The sequence below is a fragment of the Rhinopithecus roxellana genome, chromosome 20 (assembly GCF_007565055.1).
Source record: "Rhinopithecus roxellana isolate Shanxi Qingling chromosome 20, ASM756505v1, whole genome shotgun sequence".
In the NCBI taxonomy this organism is placed as follows: Eukaryota; Metazoa; Chordata; class Mammalia; order Primates; family Cercopithecidae; genus Rhinopithecus; species Rhinopithecus roxellana.
Window position 1 is genome coordinate 73,575,809 of NC_044568.1, and position 19,532 is coordinate 73,595,340.

Genomic DNA, 19,532 nt, shown 5'->3' on the forward strand with positions numbered 1-19,532 from the left:
CGACTGAAGCTTCATCTGTATCTCTGGCCACTCACCATTGCTTGCATTACTGCCTGAGCTCTGCCTCCTGTCAGATCAGCAGTATCATTAGATTCTCACAGGAGCATGAACCCTGTTGTGAATTGCACACATGAGGGATCTAGGTTGCATATTCCTTATGCGAATCTAATTCCTGATGTTTTGAGGTGGAACAGTTTCATCCCAAGACCATTACCCTTCTGCACCCCACCCCTTGCCGCCTGTGGAAAAATTGTCTTCCACAGAGCCGGTTCCTGGTGCCAAAAATGTTGGTGACCGCTGTGCTTTAGAATCTGTCATGAATCTGCAGCCTCTATTATATAGTTCCCTACAGACTTTGCTTCCTACTGTCTTACATTCTGCCTTACAGGCATTTGAGTTTGCATGCCTTGTTTTTGTTAGTATGCTACGCTGGTGACATTAACCAAATGACCATGCATTTGGTCCATGCATTTGGTCCATTTGACCATGCATAAGCTTAGTTGATAATGACCTCAATGGAATAACACGACATAGTACTGTGACAATACTTCCTGCATGTATCTGCAGGTGGAATTGTAAACCTGGTGGTCCGAGATGGTCTAATTTGATCTTCCTATGTAGCTCGTTATATTAATAGTGGTAACATTTGAGGTGGTGATTCAGCGTTTCAATGCCTCTAATCATGGCAACAACAAATGTTTTCCTTCTGAATCAGCATTAACCTAGATGTTACTGCGGATCAAAATTAGACTCTACATTTTCAACCACAGAAATATCGGGCAGTAAAAATTTTTCTTAATATTGATTGCCTATGTAGGTTATGTAATTAGTGTGTATTTATAGTTCTATGATTTATGCATGGCTGCTACAGAGCTGGAGGAGGTAAAGCAACAGCGTTTTCTGAGTTGTGTGAGCAGCATTATGTTATAATGAATAGGCAATATTAATTTGGCCTGATGAGAATCGGAAAAACTAATTTAAAGTTCACGTGGAACCAAAAAAGAGCCCCCATCGCCAAGACAATCCTAAGCAAAATGAACAAAGCTGGAGGCAACACACTACCTGACTTCAAACTATACTACAAGGCTACAGTAACCAAAACAGCATGGTACTGGTACCAAAACAGAGATATAGACCAATGGAACAGAACAGAGCCCTCAGAAATAATACCACACATCTACAACCATCTGATCTTTGACAAACCTGACAAAAACAAGAAATAGGGAAAGGATTCCCTATTTAATAAATGGTGCTGGGAAAACTGGCTAGCCATATGTAGAAAGCTGAAACTGGATCCCTTCCTTACACCTTATACAAAAATTACTTCAAGATGGATTAGAGACTGAAATGTTAGATCTAAAACCATAAAAACCCTAGAAGAAAACCTAGGCAATACCATTTGGGACATAGGCATGGGCAAGGACTTCATGACTAAAGCACAAAATACAATGGTAACAAAAGCCAAAACTGACAAACGGGATCTAATTAAACTAAAGATCTTCTGCACAGCAAAACAAACTACCATCAGAGTGAACAGGCAACCTACAGAATCGGAGAAAACTTTTACAATCTACTCATCTGACAAAGGGCTAACATCCCGAATCTACAAAGAACTTAAACAAATTTACAAGAAAAAATCAAACAACCCCATCAAAAAGTGGGCAAAGGATATGAACAGATACTTCTCAAAAGAAGACATTTATGCAGTCAACAGACACATGAAAAAATGCTCATCATCACTGGCCATCAGAGAAATGCAAATCAAAACCACAATGAGATACCATCTCACACCAGTTAGAATGGCAATCATTAAAAAGTCAGGAAACAACAGGTGCTGGAGAGGATGTGGAGAAATAGGAACACTTTCACACTGTTCGTGGGACTGTAAACTAGTTCAACCATTGTGGAAGACAGTGTGGCAATTCATCAAGGATCTAGAACTAGAAATACCATTTGACCCAGGCATCTCATTACTGGGTATATACCCAAAGGATTATAAATCATGCTGCTATAAAGACACATGCACATGTATGTTTACTGTGGCACTATTCACAATAGCAAAGACTTGGAACCAACCCAAATATCCATCAATGATAGACTGGATTAAGAAAATGTGGCAAACATACACCATGGAACACTATGCAGCCATAAAAAAGGATGAGTTCATGTCCTTTGTAGGGACATGGATAAAGCTGGAAACCATCATTCTGAGCAAACTATTGCAAGGAAAGAAAACCAAACACCACACGTTGTCACTCATAGGTGGGAATTGAACAATGGGAACACTTGGACACAGGGCAGGGAACATCACACCCCAGGGGCCTATTGTGAGTTGGGAGGGAGGAGGGATAGCATTAGGAGATATCCTAATGTAAATGATGAATTAATGGGTGCAGCACACCAGCATGTCACATGTACATATATGTAACAAACCTGCACGTTGTATACATGTACCCTAGAACTTACAAGTATAATAAAAATAAATAAATAAATTGGGCAGATGAATCATATTACAGCAATCCAGTATTTCGCTTGTAAAGTTCCTGAGGTTTACAGAGGAAATCTTTTCTAATAACAAGAAGAGTGAGGCATGTGCTTCAGTCTTTGTTTCCTAGTTATACGATCTTGGGTAAGGAGCTCAACTTTTCTCTGCCAAAATTAAATGAGGATTAAATGAGATCATATATGTGAAGGTGTAAAGGACAGTGCCTGGCACATAGTAGGATCAATCAATGTTAGTATCTCTAAAATAGAGATTGATTCTGAAGATCCATAAAGTGGTAGAACCGATCTTAAGATTCCCAAATGATAGAATTGTTCTTTATTTGCCTAAGTAGTGGGGGCTTACTTATTTTGTATGTCCAAGGGATCCTTTTTTTTTTTTTAATAATTTTTGTTTATTTATTTTGAGACAGAGTCTCACTGTGTCCCCCAAGCTGGAGTGCAGTGGCACCATTTTGACTCACTGCAACCTCCATCTCCCTGGTTCAAGTAATTCTCCTGCCTCAGCCTCCTGAGTAGCTGGGATTACAGATGCGCACCACTATGCCGGGATAATTTTTGTATATTAAGTAGAGACAGGGTTTTGCCATGTTGGCCAGGCTAGTCTTAAACTTCTGACCTCAGGTGATACAGCTGCCTCAGCTTCCCAAAGTTCTGGGGATGCAGGTGTGAGCCACTGGGCCTGGCCTTTTTTTTTTTTGAGACAGGATCTCACTCTGTTGCCTAGGCTGGCATGCAGTGGCACTACCCTGCCTCACTGCAGCTTCGAACTCCCTGGCTCAAAATTCTCCCACCTCAGCCTCCTGAGTAGCTGGGATCACAGGTATGCACCACCACACCCCGTTAATTTTTTTTTTTTTTTTTTTTTTTGAGATGGAGTCTTGCTGCGTCACCCAGACTGGAGTGCAGTGGTGTGGTCTCAGCTCACTGCAACCTCCACCTCCCGGGTTTAAGCGATTCTCCTGCCTCAGCCTCCCAAGTAGCTAGGATACTACAGGTGAGTGCCACCATGCCTGGCTAATTTTTTGAATTTTTTTTTAGTAGAGACAGAGTTTCACCATGTTCACCAGGCTGGTCTCAATCCCCTGACCTCGTGATATGCCCACCTCGGCCTCCCTAAATGCTGGGATTACAGGTGTGAGCCACCACGCCTGGCCCTAATATTTTATTTTTTTGTAGAGATGAGGTCTTACTATGTGGCCCAGGCTGGTCTTGAATTCCTGGGCCCAAGTGATCCTCCCACCTTGACCTCCCGAAGTGTTGGGATTACAGGCTTGAGCCACCGTGCCCAGTTCCCTTCTTAAATAGTTTTAAGGGGGAGAAGCAAAAGACTGATTTTCTTCCCTTCCACTACCAACACAGGCAGAACACACCAGAACACTTTGCTTAGCATTTCTTTTCGGTTTTTTTTTTTTTTTTTTTTGAGATGGAGCCTTGCTCTGTCACCGAGTCTTGCTCTGTCCACCGAGGGTGGAGTGTAGTGGCGCGATCTCGGTTCAATGCAACCTCCACCTCTTGGTTCACGCTATTCTCCTGCCTCAGCCTCCCGAGTAGCTGGGACTACAGGCGCCTGCCACCACTTTCGGCTAATTTTTTATATTTTTAGTAGAGATGGGGTTTCACTGAGTTAGCCAGGATGGTCTCGATCTCCTGACCTCGTGATCTGCCCGCCTCGGCCTCCCAAAGTGCTGGGATTACAGGCGTGAGCGACCGTGCCCGGCCGTCCCTTCATTGTTTAAGATAAATTCACATACCATAAAATTCACCATTTTATTTATTCTCTCTCTGTCCCTCTCTTTTTTTATTTTTATTTTTTCCAGGCTGGAGTGCAGTGGCCCTATCGTGGCTCACTGCAACGTTGAATTCCTGGGCTCAAGTGATCCTTCCACCTCAGCCTCCCGAGTAGCAGTAGCTGAGACTATTCTCATGTTTCCATGTGAAGAGACCACCAAACAGGCTTTGTGTGAACAACATGGCTGTTTATTTCACCTGGATGCAGGTGGGCTGAGTCCGAAAAGAGAGTCAGCAAAGGGTGGTGGGATTATCATTAGTTCTTATAGGTTTTGGGATAGGTGGTGGAGTTAAGAGCAATGTTTTGGGGGCAGGGGGTGAATCTCACAAAGTACATTCTGAAGGGTGGGGGAGATTATAAGGAACCTTCTTAAGGGTGGGGGAGATTACATTGATCAGTTAGGGTGGGGCAGAAACGAATCACAATGGTGGAATGTCACCAGTTAAGGCTATTTTCACTTTTGTGGATCTTTAGTTGCTTCAGGCCATCTGGATGCATACGTGCAGGTCACTGTGGATATGATGGCTTAGCTTGGGCTCAGAGGCCTGACAACTATCAGTGCACACCACCAAGCCTGAGTAATTACAATACTTTTTTCTTTTCTTTCTTTCGTTTTTTTTTTCCTTTTTTTTCTTTTTCGTAGAGATGGAGTCTTGCTATGTTGTCCAGGCTGGTCTGGAACTCTTGCCCTCAAAGGATCCTCCTGTCTAATTCTCCCAAAGTGCTGGGATTACAAGCATATGCCACCGCGCCTGGCCAAATGCACCCCCTTTTTTTTTAACTGTGCAATTCAATCGTGTTTAATATATTCACAAAGTCATGGAACCATCACACCTATCTAATTTCAAAATGTTTTCATCACTCCAAAAAAATAACTCCATATGGGAGACCGAGGCGGGCAGTTCACTCGAGACCAGCCTGGCCAACATGTTGAAACTCTGTGTCCACTAAAAATACAAAAATTAGTCGGGCGTGATGGCGCATGCGTGTAGTCCCAGCTAATCCGGAGGCTGAGGCAGAAGAATCCCTTGAACCCGGGAGGTGGAGGTTGCAGTGAGCTCAGATCGCGCCATTGCACTCCAGCCTGGGCGACAGAGCGAGACTCCGTCTCAAAAATATCTAATTAACTAATAAAAATAAAAATAAACAAGTAAATAAATAACCCCACGCCTTCTGCCTCTGTGGCTTTGCCTGTTCTGTATATTTTGTGTGAATAGACCCACGCATGGGGGTGGGCCGGGCACCTTTCAAACGTTCACCCCCACGACGGCCCGTGACCTCCGGATTGGACGGCGGGAGCTGAATGTGCGGGTCGGGCGCCCAATCGCTCCGGAGCATCTGGAGGGGGCAGGTGCAGGTGCGGGCGGCGCCAGCTCAGGGGCTGCTGGAGGCCCAGGAGGCTCGGACACAGTGCAGGAAGCTGCTGACCACGCTGGCTCCTGATCGCGGGCGCCCACAGCGCGGACATGGCGGGCTGGTGGCCGGCATTGTCGCGCGCGGCCCGGCGCCACCCGTGGCCCACCAACGTGTTGCTCTACGGCTCGCTCTTCACGGCCGGGGACGCGCTGCAGCAGCGGCTGCAGGGCGGTGAGGCCGACTGGCGCCAGACGCGGCGCGTGGCCACGTTGGTGGTGACGTTCCACGCCAACTTCAACTACGTGTGGCTGGGCCTGCTGGAGCGCGCGCTCCCGGCCAAGTTGCTCTGCGACCAGGTGGTCGCTGCGCCCATCGTGATCTCGGCCTTCTATGCCGGTGAGGGGCCGGGAGGGGGCCTAGAGGGTGGGACCCGGTATTGGGGGACTGGAGGCAGGGACTCGGGATCAAGCGGCTGGAGGGAGGGCGCTGCAGGAGCCTGGGGTCCCGGGGAGCTGGGGCTCTGAGACCAGGGCTGCATCAGGGGCCTGGAAGGCCAGGGCAAAGGCTGGAGGCTGGGGTGTTTGATTGCGAGAAGTTGCGGGGGGCACTGGCTGGGCAGCCGGGAAATTGGGGAGCCAGAGGTCCACCGGGTCAGGGGCTAGGGTCGGGGCTGAGACTCGGGGGTTGGATGTAGGTCAAGGCTGGAGTAGGCAGGGCTGGGGAGGTCTTTTCCCCTGAAAACGGGTCCACGGGAAAATAAAGGAGATCCCAGTTCAAGGCCATAGCAGCTGCGTGACCATGAACCAGTCGTGGGCAGGGAAGGGACCGACCTGCTCTTCAGAAAATCCATGCCTGGGGCTCCGGGGCCAACACAGAAACAAAATGCAAGCGGACCCGTGACCCTGGGGGGCAGAGCAGGTGGAATCTGAGGTTGGGCCTGGATCTTCAGAAAATTCATCCCCAGGGGCCTAGTCCTGCTTTGGTGACAAGATTTTCCCCTGGGGGTCCCACGGAAGACATCAAGGGACCTTGGATCCTTGCCATGGAGGACTGTATACCTGTAAGGGTTCAGGGAACCCTCTCTTTAGAAAATCCGACCCAGGCCTGGGGCGTGGGGGAGGGGGGCTTGACTGTGGAAACCTTCTCTACTGCCTACAATAAGAGCAATGGAAATATTACCTGAAAAATACCGGGGTTCATTCCCCTAACGAGTCCCAGATGACTCCATCAAGAGGCAGGTTTTGGTCAATGGGAGTTTTCCTTGGCACAAGTAAGGAAGACACTGGGCGTGTTCTCCAAAGTAGTATGTGCCCCCGAGAAGGAGACAGGAGGGTTTTCTGGGGTGATGGAGAAGGGAGAGGGTGTGTGATTGCATGCAGAGTAGGAGTCCCAATGAGTCATGATGCTAGCACATAGATTGCATAGGTTACATAGGTTATAGTCATGAAGCTATAGCTTCTCCTGGGCTGAAGACTTTAGCATGGAAATGAGGAGAGTTAACTTGGGTTCATCTGTAAGTAACCTGGGGTCACTTCGGAGCTGGTTTAAACAAACAGGGTGACCTCATTCCACCCAGGGTTGGGGAAGAACAGGTTGAGGGCAGGAGGCTGTAAAACAGGCTGATTGCTCAAGCTGGTTAAATTCTTGTGATCTTTGGAGATCTTCCGTCTGCTTACAGAAGGGGCCCTGTGGCCTCTATCATCATTGCAATTTCTATAGCCTTGAAGGGGATGGGGTGGGTAACTGGGGAGAAAATCTCTATGGGTCTTAAGCCTGACCTTGGGATTGGGGAACACAGATTTTCCCCCAAATGGGAGGGAACTTCTCCTAAGGGCTGTTGGTGCTTTCTAAACCAGGTTGAGGTCAGATAAGCCACCATCTTGAAGAGAGCTCCCCTGCCCCCTGAACCTTATTTTGAAGAGTTGGATTCACTTCCTTTCTCTACAGACCCCACCAGAAACACAAACCACCTGATTGCCTGTTGCCATTGCGGCCAACTACATGGCTGATGGGATCAGTGTGTCAGGAGGACAGACAGCCTGAGAGCTAGGGCCTCATGTTTTATCAGAAGGTCTTTCCCTGGTCCCACGGTATGATTTCCAGACTAGATTTGCAAACAGCTTCCCAGCACCTGTTACAGAAGCCTTGTACACCGGTGACGGGGTAGGGGACTAGAATCCAATTTAATCCTGAAACAACTAGTGAGATTGTTCTCTTTTTCTTTTTCTTTTTCTTTTTGGAGACAGAGTCTCGCTTTATCGCCCAGGCTGAAGTGTGTAGTGGCTCAATTTCAGCTCACTGCAACCTCCATCTCCAGGTTCAAGTGATTCTCCTGCCTCAGCCTACCGAGGGGCTGGGATTATAGATGCACACCACCACGCCCAGCTAATTTTTGCATTTTTAATGAAGATGGGGTTTCACCATGTTGACCACACTGGTCTCGAACTCCTGTCCTCAAGTGATCTGCCCATCTCGGCCTCCCAAAGTGCTGGGATTACAGGCATGAGCCACCTCGCCCAGCCGGTTTTCAGTTTTTCTGGTTCAGTTTTGGTCACCTCAAATTTCCATGAAGGAGCAAGTGGAAGGGGATGGATTAGAAGTTTGCATGAGGCTCTACGTGGAAATTGCACCAATCAGATGATCTTTGTGCTGGGGTCACCTTGGGGAAACAGAGGTAACAGATTAACAACTCTCGGCTGGGAATCAGACACCTTGGTTGAACTCCGTCTGCTATTAACCTCTCTCTAAGCTCTTTTCCTCTTTGTAACTCTACCTACCTTAGCGAATTGTAAGGAGGGACACATGAAATGAGGCGCATAAAGTACTTAGCATTTAATTAATGCTAGGTAAGTGGAACATAGTATTACCAGTATTTTGCTAGGTCATGTAAGAATCTTCTGTAATTAACTAATAAGGCTCTTATTTCCCCTATCTCCTAATTGGGGATTGGAAAGAATTTTTAAAGTACTCTCAGTTTACAACCCTTCCTAAAATAGCAGAGCTTTGCCTTGCTACCTGAATTTCATTTTTCTTTTTTCCTTTCCTTTTTCTGAGACAGGGTCTCTCTCTATTCCCCAGGCTGAAGTGCAGTGATGTGATCACACGTCTTTGCAGTCTCGACCTCCTGGGCTCAAGCAATCCTCCCACTTCTGCCTCTGGAGTAGTTGGGACCACAGGCGCGCACCCCTACACCTGGCTGGTTTTTAAATTGTTTTGTGGAGAAAAGGTCTTGATATATAGCCCAGACTGTGAATTTCGCTTCAGGAATGTTGAAGATCAAAGTTTTCAAAGTGTTTTTAGGAAGGCTCAATTGGTGTTCCACTTTCAATTTTTGGATAGGGTAATACTGATGGGAAATTTGTAGTTGCCAGAGTATTTGGGTCCACTAGCCTTTTTTAATTTTTATATTTTGAGATGGAGTCTTGCTCTGTCACGCAGTCAGAAACTCAGTGGTGTGATCTCAGCTGACCACAACCTCCAAATCCTGGGTTCAAGCGATCCTTCTGCCTCAGCCTCACAAGAAGCTGGAATTACAGGCATGCACCACCACGCCCGGCTCATTTTTTATTTTTAGTAGAGACAGGGTTTCTCCATGTTGGTCAGACTGGTCTCGAACTCCCAACCTCAGGTGATCCATCCGCCTCAGCCTCCCAAAGTGCTGGGGTTACAGGCGTGAGCCACCACAACCAGTCCACTAGCTTTTTTTTAAAAGACAGAAATTAAAATGTCAAAATGTTCAAATGTTCGACATTTCACAAAATGTTTGGAAGGTGGAGAAAAGTAACCAATAGGCCCACTATTGTAACTTGATTCTTTTTGTGAATTGCCATAGTTTTTGAAAAAATAATTGTTCTGCTATAACTTTTATACTCTGCTATTCTCACTTCATATTTATCATTCCTTTAAAATTTATCTAGTTTTAGAGTGGAGATTATGTTCTATTTTCTTTTTTTTTTTTTTTTGAGACAGGGTCTTGCCGTGTTGCCCAGGCTGGAGTGCAGTGTCATGATCACAGCTCACTGCAGCCTCCACCTCCCAGGCTCAAGCAATCCTCCCACTTCAGCCCCCTGAGTAGCTATGACTACAGGCACGCCACCACACCTGGCTAATTTTTATATTTTTTGTAGAGATGGGGTTTTGCCCTGTTGCCCAGGCTGGTCTCTAAACTCCTGGACTCAAGCAATCTGCCTGCCTCGGCCTCCCAAACTGCTGGGATTACAGGCTTGAGCCACCGTGCCTGATTATGTTCTCTTTCCACTGTTGGATCAGAAGGGTCGTATCGATGGATGATAGTGATGGTTACTTTGCATTTTGGAATGGAAAACTGAAACCTGCACTGTTATACGGTACCCTACTGAATGTTTTAAAATTCTTTTGGTGTTTTGCAAATAGGTATGAGCATTCTCCAGGAAAAGGATGACATATTTTTGGACCTGAAACAGAAATTCTGGAATACCTATCTGGTAAGTCAGGCATTTGAAAATGTAATCAGTATCGTTTTCTGTATATATGTGTGTGTGTGTATATATATTTATATATATTTATTTATATTAATATATAAATATATTATATATATTTTTATATATAGTAAAGCCTCTCCTCATATATCTATCAAAATAACTTGATTTCTCTGTCAAAATATTGGACCGTTCTGCCAACCAAACTGGAGCTCTAATTTAGGAATAGTTTAATAGAAATGGACTTAATGTTGAGGTGGGAAAATTGCTGGAGCACAGGAGTTCGAGGAGTTGTGTATATATATATGTATACACACACAGAAAAATACTTTCTGTGTATATATTTATAAACATTAAAAAATCTTTGACACATATATGTACATATTTTCAGTATACGTGTGATAATTTGATACATTTGTATAATCATAAAAGGATTCTTTGTGTGTGTGTGTGTATGTGTGTGTATATATGTATATATATATATGTATTTTTTTTTTAATTAAAATTTTTTTGAGACAGGGTCTCATTCTGTCACCCAGGCTAGAATGCAGGGGCATGATCATGGCTCACTGCAGCCTGGACCTCCTGAGCTCAAGTGATCCTCCCACCTCAGCCGCCTGAGTAGCTGAGACTACAGGCATGTGCCACCACACCCAGTTAATTATTTTGAAATTTTTTGGTAGAGAGTGTCTCACTATGTCGCCCAGGCTGGCCTCGAACTCCTGTGCTCCAGCGGTTCTCCCACCTTAACATTAAGTCCATTTCTGTTAAACTATTCCTAAATTAGAGCTCCAGTTTGGTTGGCAGAAGGGTCCAATATTTTGACAGAGAAATCTTCAAGTTATTTTAATAGATGTATGAGGAGAGGGGCTAAGAGTATCTGTGCTTCTCATGAATTGGAAAGAAATAATGTCTCCGGGCCAGGCGCGCTGGCTCACGCCTGTAATCCCAACACTTGGGAGGCTGAGGCAGGCGGATCACTTGACGTTAGGAGTTTGAAACCAGCCTGGCCAATATGGTGAAACCCTATCTCTACTAAAAATACAAAAAATAGCCGGGCATGGTGGTGCATGTCTGTAATCCCAGCTACTCAGCAGGCTGAGGCAGGAGAATCACTTGAACCTAGAGACAGAGGTTGCAGTGAGCTGAGATCGCACCACTGCACTCCAGCCTGGGCAACACAGCAAGACTCCATCTCAAAAAAAAAAAAAAAGAAGAAAATAAATAATATCTCAATGTTGTCAATGATTTCTGACTTTATTAACTCTTACTAATGATCACAATTTATTTTGTGAATTTTGCAGCCCAAGACACAACAATTTATTCTGTAAATTAGGATTCTATTTGTAAAATAGGGACTACAGATTGTGAGTGGCTTAATGGAGTCATTCCCACATTCAGAGCCAGTGTTTTCAGGTGAGCTTTCTGCAGAGTCCTGGTGAAGAGAACTTTAACATCACAAAGGTATTGATAGCGAAGGAGAAGGTTTCCAAGGGTTATTCCAAGGTTTGAAGCAAATCAGCCGTTTTACTGTTTGCTCGGCACAAATATATACAGTTCAGTCCAACATGTATTTATTCACTGATTCAGTTAATATTTATTGAACAGTGTCCTTAAGGCCTGGCAAAGTCAGGGATACTTTTCATCTCTGCCCTAGAGCATGTTTGATTGTATTCATCACAAGGAGGTAAATCTTTGGGATTACAGAATGTTCACAGACTGGCCTAGGGCTTCACATGTTCTTCATTCCCTATCCAAAGCAGTGTTGAGCCACACCCAGCTATTCCCTCCACAGCTTCTAGCATCATCTGTTGGATGGTACCAATGGTACCAAGCCCCTGAACCAGCATTACTTGATGGCTAGAGACAGAGGATGGAGAGGTTTGAAGTCAGAGGCTTCCCCTGAGCCTCTATACTCGGGTATAGAGTATAGTAACTACAAGGAATGTGTTCAGAACTCTTGTGATTTCTCTTAGGGCAGAAATTGAGGACCCCATGATGATAACCAAATGTGATTTTCTTCTGTTTGTTATGTGTGTGTGTGTGTGTTTAGATGGAGTCTTGCTCTGTCCTCTAGTGGGGAGTGCAGTGGCACCATCTCTGCTCTCTGCAACCTCTGCCCCCTGAGTTCAAGCAGTTCTCCTGCCTCCAGCCTCCTGAGTAGCTGGAATTACAGACTTGCACCACCACATCCAGCTAATTTTTTGTATTTTTCAGTAGAGATAGGGTTTCACCATGTCGGCTAGGTTGGTCTTGAACTCCTGACCTCAGGTGATCCGCCTGCCTAAGCCTCCCAAAGTCCTCCCAAAAGAGCCCAGGAGTTTGAGACCAGCCTGGGCAACATAGTGAAATCCCATCTGTACAAAAATAAAATAAATTAGCTGGGCATAGTGGCATATGTCTGTGGTCCCAGCTGCTCAGGAGGCTGAGATGGGAGGATTGCAAGCCTGGGAGGTCGAGGCTGCAGTGAGCTGTGATTGTGATTGCATAGCTGCACACCAGCCTGAGTGACAGAGTGAGACCCTGTTTCAAAAAAAAAAGCAGGAAGTAGAATTGGGAAAGAAACAAGCTTCAGGCAGGGATTTGTATATGAACACAGGAATATTTGCATACTGTTTTAAAAAAAACAGTGGTTACAATGAGTGAGTCTCATCTACCTTCAGGAAAAGAAAGAGGGTAAACCAGCAGTCTGAAGCCCAGCCCATTTGGAGATTTTGTGGGAAGATTTCCTGTAATAAGAAACTGTTGACCAGGCAGGATGACTCAAGCCTGTAATCCCAGCACTTTGGTAGGCCGAGGCAGGTGGATCACGAGGTCAAGAGATCGAGACCATCCTGGCCAAGTTGGTGCAACCCCGTCTCTACTAAAAATATAAAAATTAGCTGGGTGTGGTGGAGGGCGCCTGTAATCCCAGCTACTCAGGAGGCTGAGGCCGGATCATTGTTGGAACCCGGGAGGTGGAGGTTTCAGTGAGCCAAGATCGTGCCACTGCACTCCAGCCTGGCGACAGAGGGAGACTCCCTTAAAAAAAAAAAAGAAAAAAAAAAGAAAGAAAAGTGTCTTCCAGGTGCTGTCTTAGGTGTGTCTTAGGTGTGTTAGTAGAAGATACCCAAAAAACTATATAAAACACAGATTCTGACCTAAAGGGATGGGATGGATAGATAAATAGACAAGTCATTAACTAGAGTTTGACGAGAAATGCTTTCAGATTCCATGGGTACTTAGCACAGTGAGGAGGTGTATGGGATCAAGGAAGTCTTGATGGGGCCAGGCACCAGTGGCTCATGCCTGTAATTCTAGCACTTTGGGAGGCCAAGGTGGGTGGATTGCTTGAGCTCAGGAGTCTGAGACCAGCCCGGGCAATATGATGACAAAACCTCATCTCCAGAAATACAAAAATGAGCTGGGCATGGTGTCTCGCACCCATAGTCCCAGCTACTCAGGAGGCTGAGGTGGGAGGATCTCCTGAGCCCAGGAGGTTGAGACTGCAGTAAGCTATGATTGTGCCACTGCACTCCAGCCTGGGCAACACAGCGAGGCCCTGCCTCAAAATAAAAAAGTAAATAAATAAATAAAAAGATCTGGAGTTATGTACATACTGGGGGACAGGGCACTCCAGGGGCAGAAGAGCTGAGTAGAGTTGACAATGTGTGAAGCACCATGGTATGCCTGGAGGGGAGAAACCACAGGCAGTTTGGTGTTCACAGAGTATTTGTTGAACAACTTGGAATGAGTTTGGATCCTGGAGACTGTTGAACGCCTGGAGCTGAGGATCTTGAACTTCACGGTTAGGTAATGGCAGCAAAGGAAACCAAAGGTGGGAGTTATGGTAACCAAGTTCACATAAGAAATAAGGAAGCACATCGGGTGTGGTGGCTCATGCCTGTAATCCTAACACTTTGGGAGGCTGAGGCAGGAGGATCCCTTGAGGTTAGGAGTTTGAGACCAGCTTGGGCAACACAGCAAGACCCTGTCTGTATTTAAAAAAATAAAACTGGCCTGGCATGGTGGCTCACGCCTGTAATCTCAGCACTTTGGGAGGCCGAGGCGAGCGGGTCACTTGCGGTCAGGAGTTCAAGACCAGCCTGACCAAAATGGTGAACCCCGTTCTCTCCTGAAAAATACAAAAAATTAGCTGGGTGTGGTGGCATGCACCTGTAATCTCAGCTACTTAGGAGGCTGAGGCAGGAGAATCACTTGAACCTGGGAGGCGGAGATTGTGGTGAGCCGAGATCGCACCACTGCACTCCAGCCGGGGTGACAGAGCAAGACTTTTGTCTCAACAACAACAAAAAAAAAAAAAAAAAAGAAAAGAAAAGAAATGAGGTGAGTTCAATTTGGGAAACGTTGAATGCCAGATGTCTTTGGGCTATTCAGAGGGAGATTGCCGAAGCACAGAGGAGAGTTCATGGCAGTGTTTAATTATCTTTAGTGCTCACATGTCCCAGATTTGGCCAGTGGGAGTCCCTCTAAGCTGGTTCCTGTGTCCTGTGACATCACCCATCTTCTTTCTCCTTTTCTTCTTTCGTAAGTCACTTCCTTTCTGGCATGACAGTATGTTCCAGAACCATCTTGTACCTTGCACCTGCCCTGCCCTGCCCTGGCCCTACAATCAGCCAATTCTCTGAGGCATCCTGATTTCTTTTGGTGAGAGAATGGTTTGAGAACAAAATATACTACTGCATGATACTACATTCTGACAAGAAAAAAACACAGCCATAAGAAATAAAGCCATGGACAGGTACAGTGGCTCACGCCTGTAATCCTAACACTTTGGGAGGCAGAGGCGGGAGGATTTCTTAGAGCCAGGAGTTCAAGACCAACCTGGCCCACATAGTGAGGCCTCGTCTCTATTAAGAAAAAAACCAAAGAAAGAAAGAAGGAAAGCCATGTTTGGATGAGTTTAGTCTTCTGATTATTTTTGCTAAAGTTTTAAATTCTTTTTTTTTTTTTTTTTTGAGATAGAGTCTTGTTCTGTTGCCCAGGCTGGAGTTCCACGATGTAGTCTTGGCTCACTGCAACCTCCGCCTCCCGGGTTCAAGCGATTCTCCTGCCTCAGCCTCTTGAGTAGCTGGGATTACAGGTTCCTGACATCATGCCCTGCTAATTTTTGTACTTTTAGTAGAGACGGGGTTTCTCCATGTTGGTCAGGCTGGTCTCAAACTCCCGACCTCATGTGATCCGCCCGCCTTGACCTCCCAAAGTGCTGGGATTATAGGGGTATATTTTATATTTAAAGTATATTTTAAAATTAAGGGCTAGGCTCTGTCTCACGCCTGTAATCTCAGCACTTTGGGAGGCAGAGGTGGGTGGATCACCTGAGGTCGGGAATTTGAGATTCCCAACAAGAGCAAAACTCCGTCTCAAAAAAAAATAAATAAATAAATATAAAATATACATTATGGCCAGGCGCGGTGGCTCAAGCCTGTAATCCCAGCACTTTGGGAGGCCGAGATGGGCGGATCACAAGGTCAGGAGATCGAGACCATCCTGGCTAACATGGTGAAACCCCGTCTCTACTAAAAAATACAAAAAACTAGCCGGGCGAGGTGGCGGGTGCCTGTAGTCCCAGCTACTCGGGAGGTTGAGGCAGGAGAATGGCGTGAACCCGGGAGGCGGAGCTTGCAGTGAGCTGAGATCCGGCCACTGCACTCCAGCCTGGGTGACAGAGCAAGACTCCGTCTCAAAAAAAAAAAAAAAAAAAAAAAAAAAAAAAAAAAAAAAAAAAATTAGCCGGGCATGGTGGCAGGCGCCTGTGATCCCAGCTACTCAGGAGGCTGAGGCAGGAGAATCGCTTGAACCTAGGAGGCAGAGGTTGCAGTGAGCCAAGATCTTGCCACTGCACTCTAGCCTAGGCAACAGAATGAGACTCCATCTCAAAATAAATACATAAATGAAATAATTCGGCCGGCTGCGGTGGCTCACGCCTGTAATCCCAGCACTTTGGGAGGCTGCGGTGGCTCATGCCTGTAATCCCAGCACTTTGGGAGGCTGCGGTGGCTCATGCCTGTAATCCCAGCACTTTGGGAGGCTGCGGTGGCTCATGCCTGTAATCCCACCACTTTGGGAGGCTGCGGTGGCTCATGCCTGTAATCCCAGCACTTTGGGAGGCTGCGGTGGGAATATTGCTTTTGCCTGGGAGTTGTAGACCAGCCTGGGCAACATAGAGAGGACATGTCTCAAAAAATAACAATAAATTAAAAAAAAATTAATTGATGATTTTGTATTTACAGATATATTTCTGCATCATTTTTTCATGGTATCCAGGAAACTGCAATGCATAAATATATGTTGTCATTTCCAAAGAGATTGTCTTCCAGAATTGGTACTGATTCTAGCAGACTTTTCATTCTGGTGTTAAAAATATAATTAATACAAATGTCTTGTACCTAATAGTCTTTTTCCCCACAACTCCCCAACCCCCTCACTCTAGAGGCCTTAAGTAGTCTAATTTAATCAGCTTAGTCTGAAATGTAATACTACCTCGGCATCTTTTTGGCCTAATATTTGTTACTCTTTTATGGAATGAACTGTGCAATTGTTTTGTGTGGTTAAAAGGTATGCTAGGCTAGGTATAGTGGCTCACACCTGTAAGCCCAGCACTTTGAGAGGCCGAGGTGGGCGGATCACCTGAGGTCTGGAGTTCGAGACCAGCCTGGCCAACATGGTAAAAACCCATCTCTACTAAAAATACAAAAATTAGCCAGGTCAGATGGTGTGCGCCTGTAATCGCAGATACTCAGGTGACAGAGGCATGAGAATTGCTTGAACCCAGAAGGCAGAGGTTGCAGTGAGCTAAGATTGCACCACTGTACTCCAGTCTGGGCAACAGAGTGAGACCGTGTCTCAAAAAATAAAAAATAAAATAAATAAAAAATAAAAGGCATTCATTCCAATAAAGTTGTTGCTTTTTTTTCTTTTTTTTAAATTCCAGAGCGGACTGGTGTACTGGCCCTTTGTACAGGTAAGTTCCGCCTACTCAGTAATATTAACTCAGGGCTTTGGTTTCCATGTGGCCCTAACGAACTCTCTCTCTCTGTTCCAGCTGACCAACTTCAGCCTTGTTCCTGTTCAATGGAGAACAGCTTACACCGGAGTCTGTGGTTTTCTCTGGGCCATCTTCATCTGTTTTTCCCAGCAGAGTGGTGACGGCACATTGAAGTCAGCTTTCACCATTTTTCGTACAAAGTGGACCAGTGCCATAGAAGGGTTCCCGGAGAAATGAGACGTCAAGGACTCTCTTAAAGAGACCACATATTTGACCTAAAATGCACAGAATTGCCTGCAGACAAAATACTTGATGTGCCAATTATGCATTTCATTTTGAGGAATTATTATTTATAAACCCACTCAAAAAAAATTATGATTATTTTTGAATTGTATTCAGATACTTTTTCCTGTTCTAGTCTGAAATATTAATTCTCTAATTTTTTGGTTGATATGAATAATAGTGGCAAAATGGCATTTCAGAATTATTAATATTTCTAATATTTTAACCCAAGTTTCGGGAAACTTGGTTTTGATGTTTACATTTCTATTCTAAAATCTCAGGTTTATCTCCTGAACACTTTTGGGCAGATGAACTTTTATACCAGAAAATAGTTCTCATAGTGAATTTTAATTTACATAGAACTCAATCGAAATGAAGATTTAAAAACAAGATTTCTTTCCCCAAAGCATACATAATTTGTTATTTTTTTACTAAAATTCAGTAAATGCTTTTTTTTTTCTTTTTGAGATGGAGTCTTGCTGTGTTGCCCAGGCTGGAGTGCAGTGGTGTGATCTCAGCTCACTGCAACCTCTGTCTCCAGGTTCAAGCAATTCTCCTGCCTCAGGCTCCTGAGTAGCTGGGATTACAGGCATGTGACACCACTACACCACGCCCCACCTGATTTTTGTATTTTGTTTGTTTGTTTTTGTTTTTGAGCTCTACCTCCCTGTTTCACGCCATTCTCCTGCCTCAGCCTCCCGAGTAGCTGGGAGTACAGGCATCCACCACCACGCCTGGATAACTTTTTGTGTTTTTGGTAGAGATGGGGTTTCACCATGTTAGCCAGGATGGTCCCCATCTCCTGACCTCGTGATCCAGCCGCCTCAGCTTCCCAAAGTGCTGGGATTACAGGCATGAGCCACCGTGCCCGGCCTAATTTTTGCATTTTTAGTAGAGACGGGTTTCACCATGTTGACCAGGATGGTCTCAATCTCCTGATCTCGTAAGTCGCCCGCCTCGGCGTCCCAAAGTGCTGGGATTACAGGAGTGAGCCACCGCAACCAACTTTTTTTTTTCCTTTTTTTGAGACAGAGACTCGCTCTGTCACCCAGGCAGGAGTGCAGTGGCATGATTTCCGCTCACTGCAACCTTCGCCTCCTGGGTTCAAACGATCCTACTGCCTCATCCTTCAGAGTAGCTGGGATTGCAGGCGTGTGCCACCATGCCTGGCTCATTTTTGTATTTTTAGTAGAGACAGCGTTTTGCCGTGTTGGCTAGGCTGGTCTCCAACTCCTGGCTTCAACTGATCCACTCAGCTTGGCCTCCCAAAGTGCTGGGATTATCGGCGTGAGCCACCACACCTGGCTCAATAAGTACGTTTTTTTATTATCAAAAAAAGAGTAGTGTATGATTGGTGTATTCTGTATAGAATGTATTTTGTTGATCTCTTCTATTTTTATAATTTCTGAGTTAAGTACTTTTTAATGAATGCTTTTTAGTTTGGGCAGATTCAGTTGACTAAAGCACCTCATTTCCCAGCTACATGAAATAAAATATTTGGCTTCTTTTCCAGTTTCACACGGATGTTATTTTGTGAAAATCAGTGCTTTAAGATAAACCTTTATACTTCAAGGTAAACATGAGAAACTTGATCTAATATTTAATATTTATTCAGTTCATCTAACTTCTAAACCATCAGATTTAAAAATTATGTACCTATCTCAAGAAGTTTCACTTGGATGTAGTCGTTCACGCTTGTAATCCCAGCACTTTGGGAGGCTGAGGTGGGAGGATCGCTTAAAGCAAGGAGTTCGAGACCAGCCTGGGCAATATTGCAAGATCCCATCTCTATTTAAAAAAAAAATTCACTTTGTGAGGCCGAGGCGGGCGGATCACGAGGTCAGGAGATTGAGACCATCCTGGCTAGCATGGTGAAACCCTATCTCTACTAAAAATACAAAAAATTAGCCGGACGTGGTGGCGGGTGCCTATAGTCCTGGCTACTCGGGAGGCTGAGGCAAGATAACAGCATGAACCTGGGAGGTGGAGGTTGCGGTGAGCGGAGATCGCGCCACTGCACTCCAGCCTGGGCGACAGAGCGAGACTCCGTCTCAAAAAAAAAAAAAAAAAAAAGTTTCAACAAATTCCACCTAAGAATTCCACCAGAGTTCTATTGTCTCCAATGTCATGTTCCACGGATTTCAAGTTGTGAAGG

At 45.3% G+C, this 19,532-nt stretch overlaps 1 protein-coding gene across 2 annotated transcripts; it reads left to right on the plus strand.

Annotated features, from left to right (window-relative positions):
• The first annotated feature begins 5,622 nt into the window (after positions 1-5,622).
• LOC104668287 (mpv17-like protein) lies at positions 5,623-18,027 on the plus strand. Of its 2 annotated transcripts, XM_010370954.2 has the most exons (4): positions 5,623-6,046; positions 10,043-10,113; positions 17,042-17,071; positions 17,153-18,027. In XM_010370954.2, exons 1-4 carry the CDS (start codon positions 5,761-5,763, stop codon positions 17,330-17,332), a joined length of 567 nt encoding a protein of 188 aa, XP_010369256.2. In that variant the 5' UTR covers positions 5,623-5,760; the 3' UTR covers positions 17,333-18,027. The 2 variants fall into 2 exon arrangements, with proteins under 2 accessions (XP_010369256.2, XP_030780975.1); XM_030925115.1 differs by lacking the exon at positions 10,043-10,113.
• Positions 18,028-19,532: the final 1,505 nt, after the last annotated feature.

Coding starts and splice junctions, on each gene's coding strand:
- LOC104668287 (XM_010370954.2), top strand. CDS start 5,761: ATGGCGGGCTGGTGGCCGGCATTGTCGCGCGCGGCCCGGCGCCACCCG. Junction 10,114..17,041: donor AATTCTGGAATACCTATCTG/GTAAGTCAGGCA, acceptor TTTAAATTCCAG/AGCGGACTGGTGTACTGGCC. Junction 17,072..17,152: donor TGTACTGGCCCTTTGTACAG/GTAAGTTCCGCC, acceptor TCTCTGTTCCAG/CTGACCAACTTCAGCCTTGT.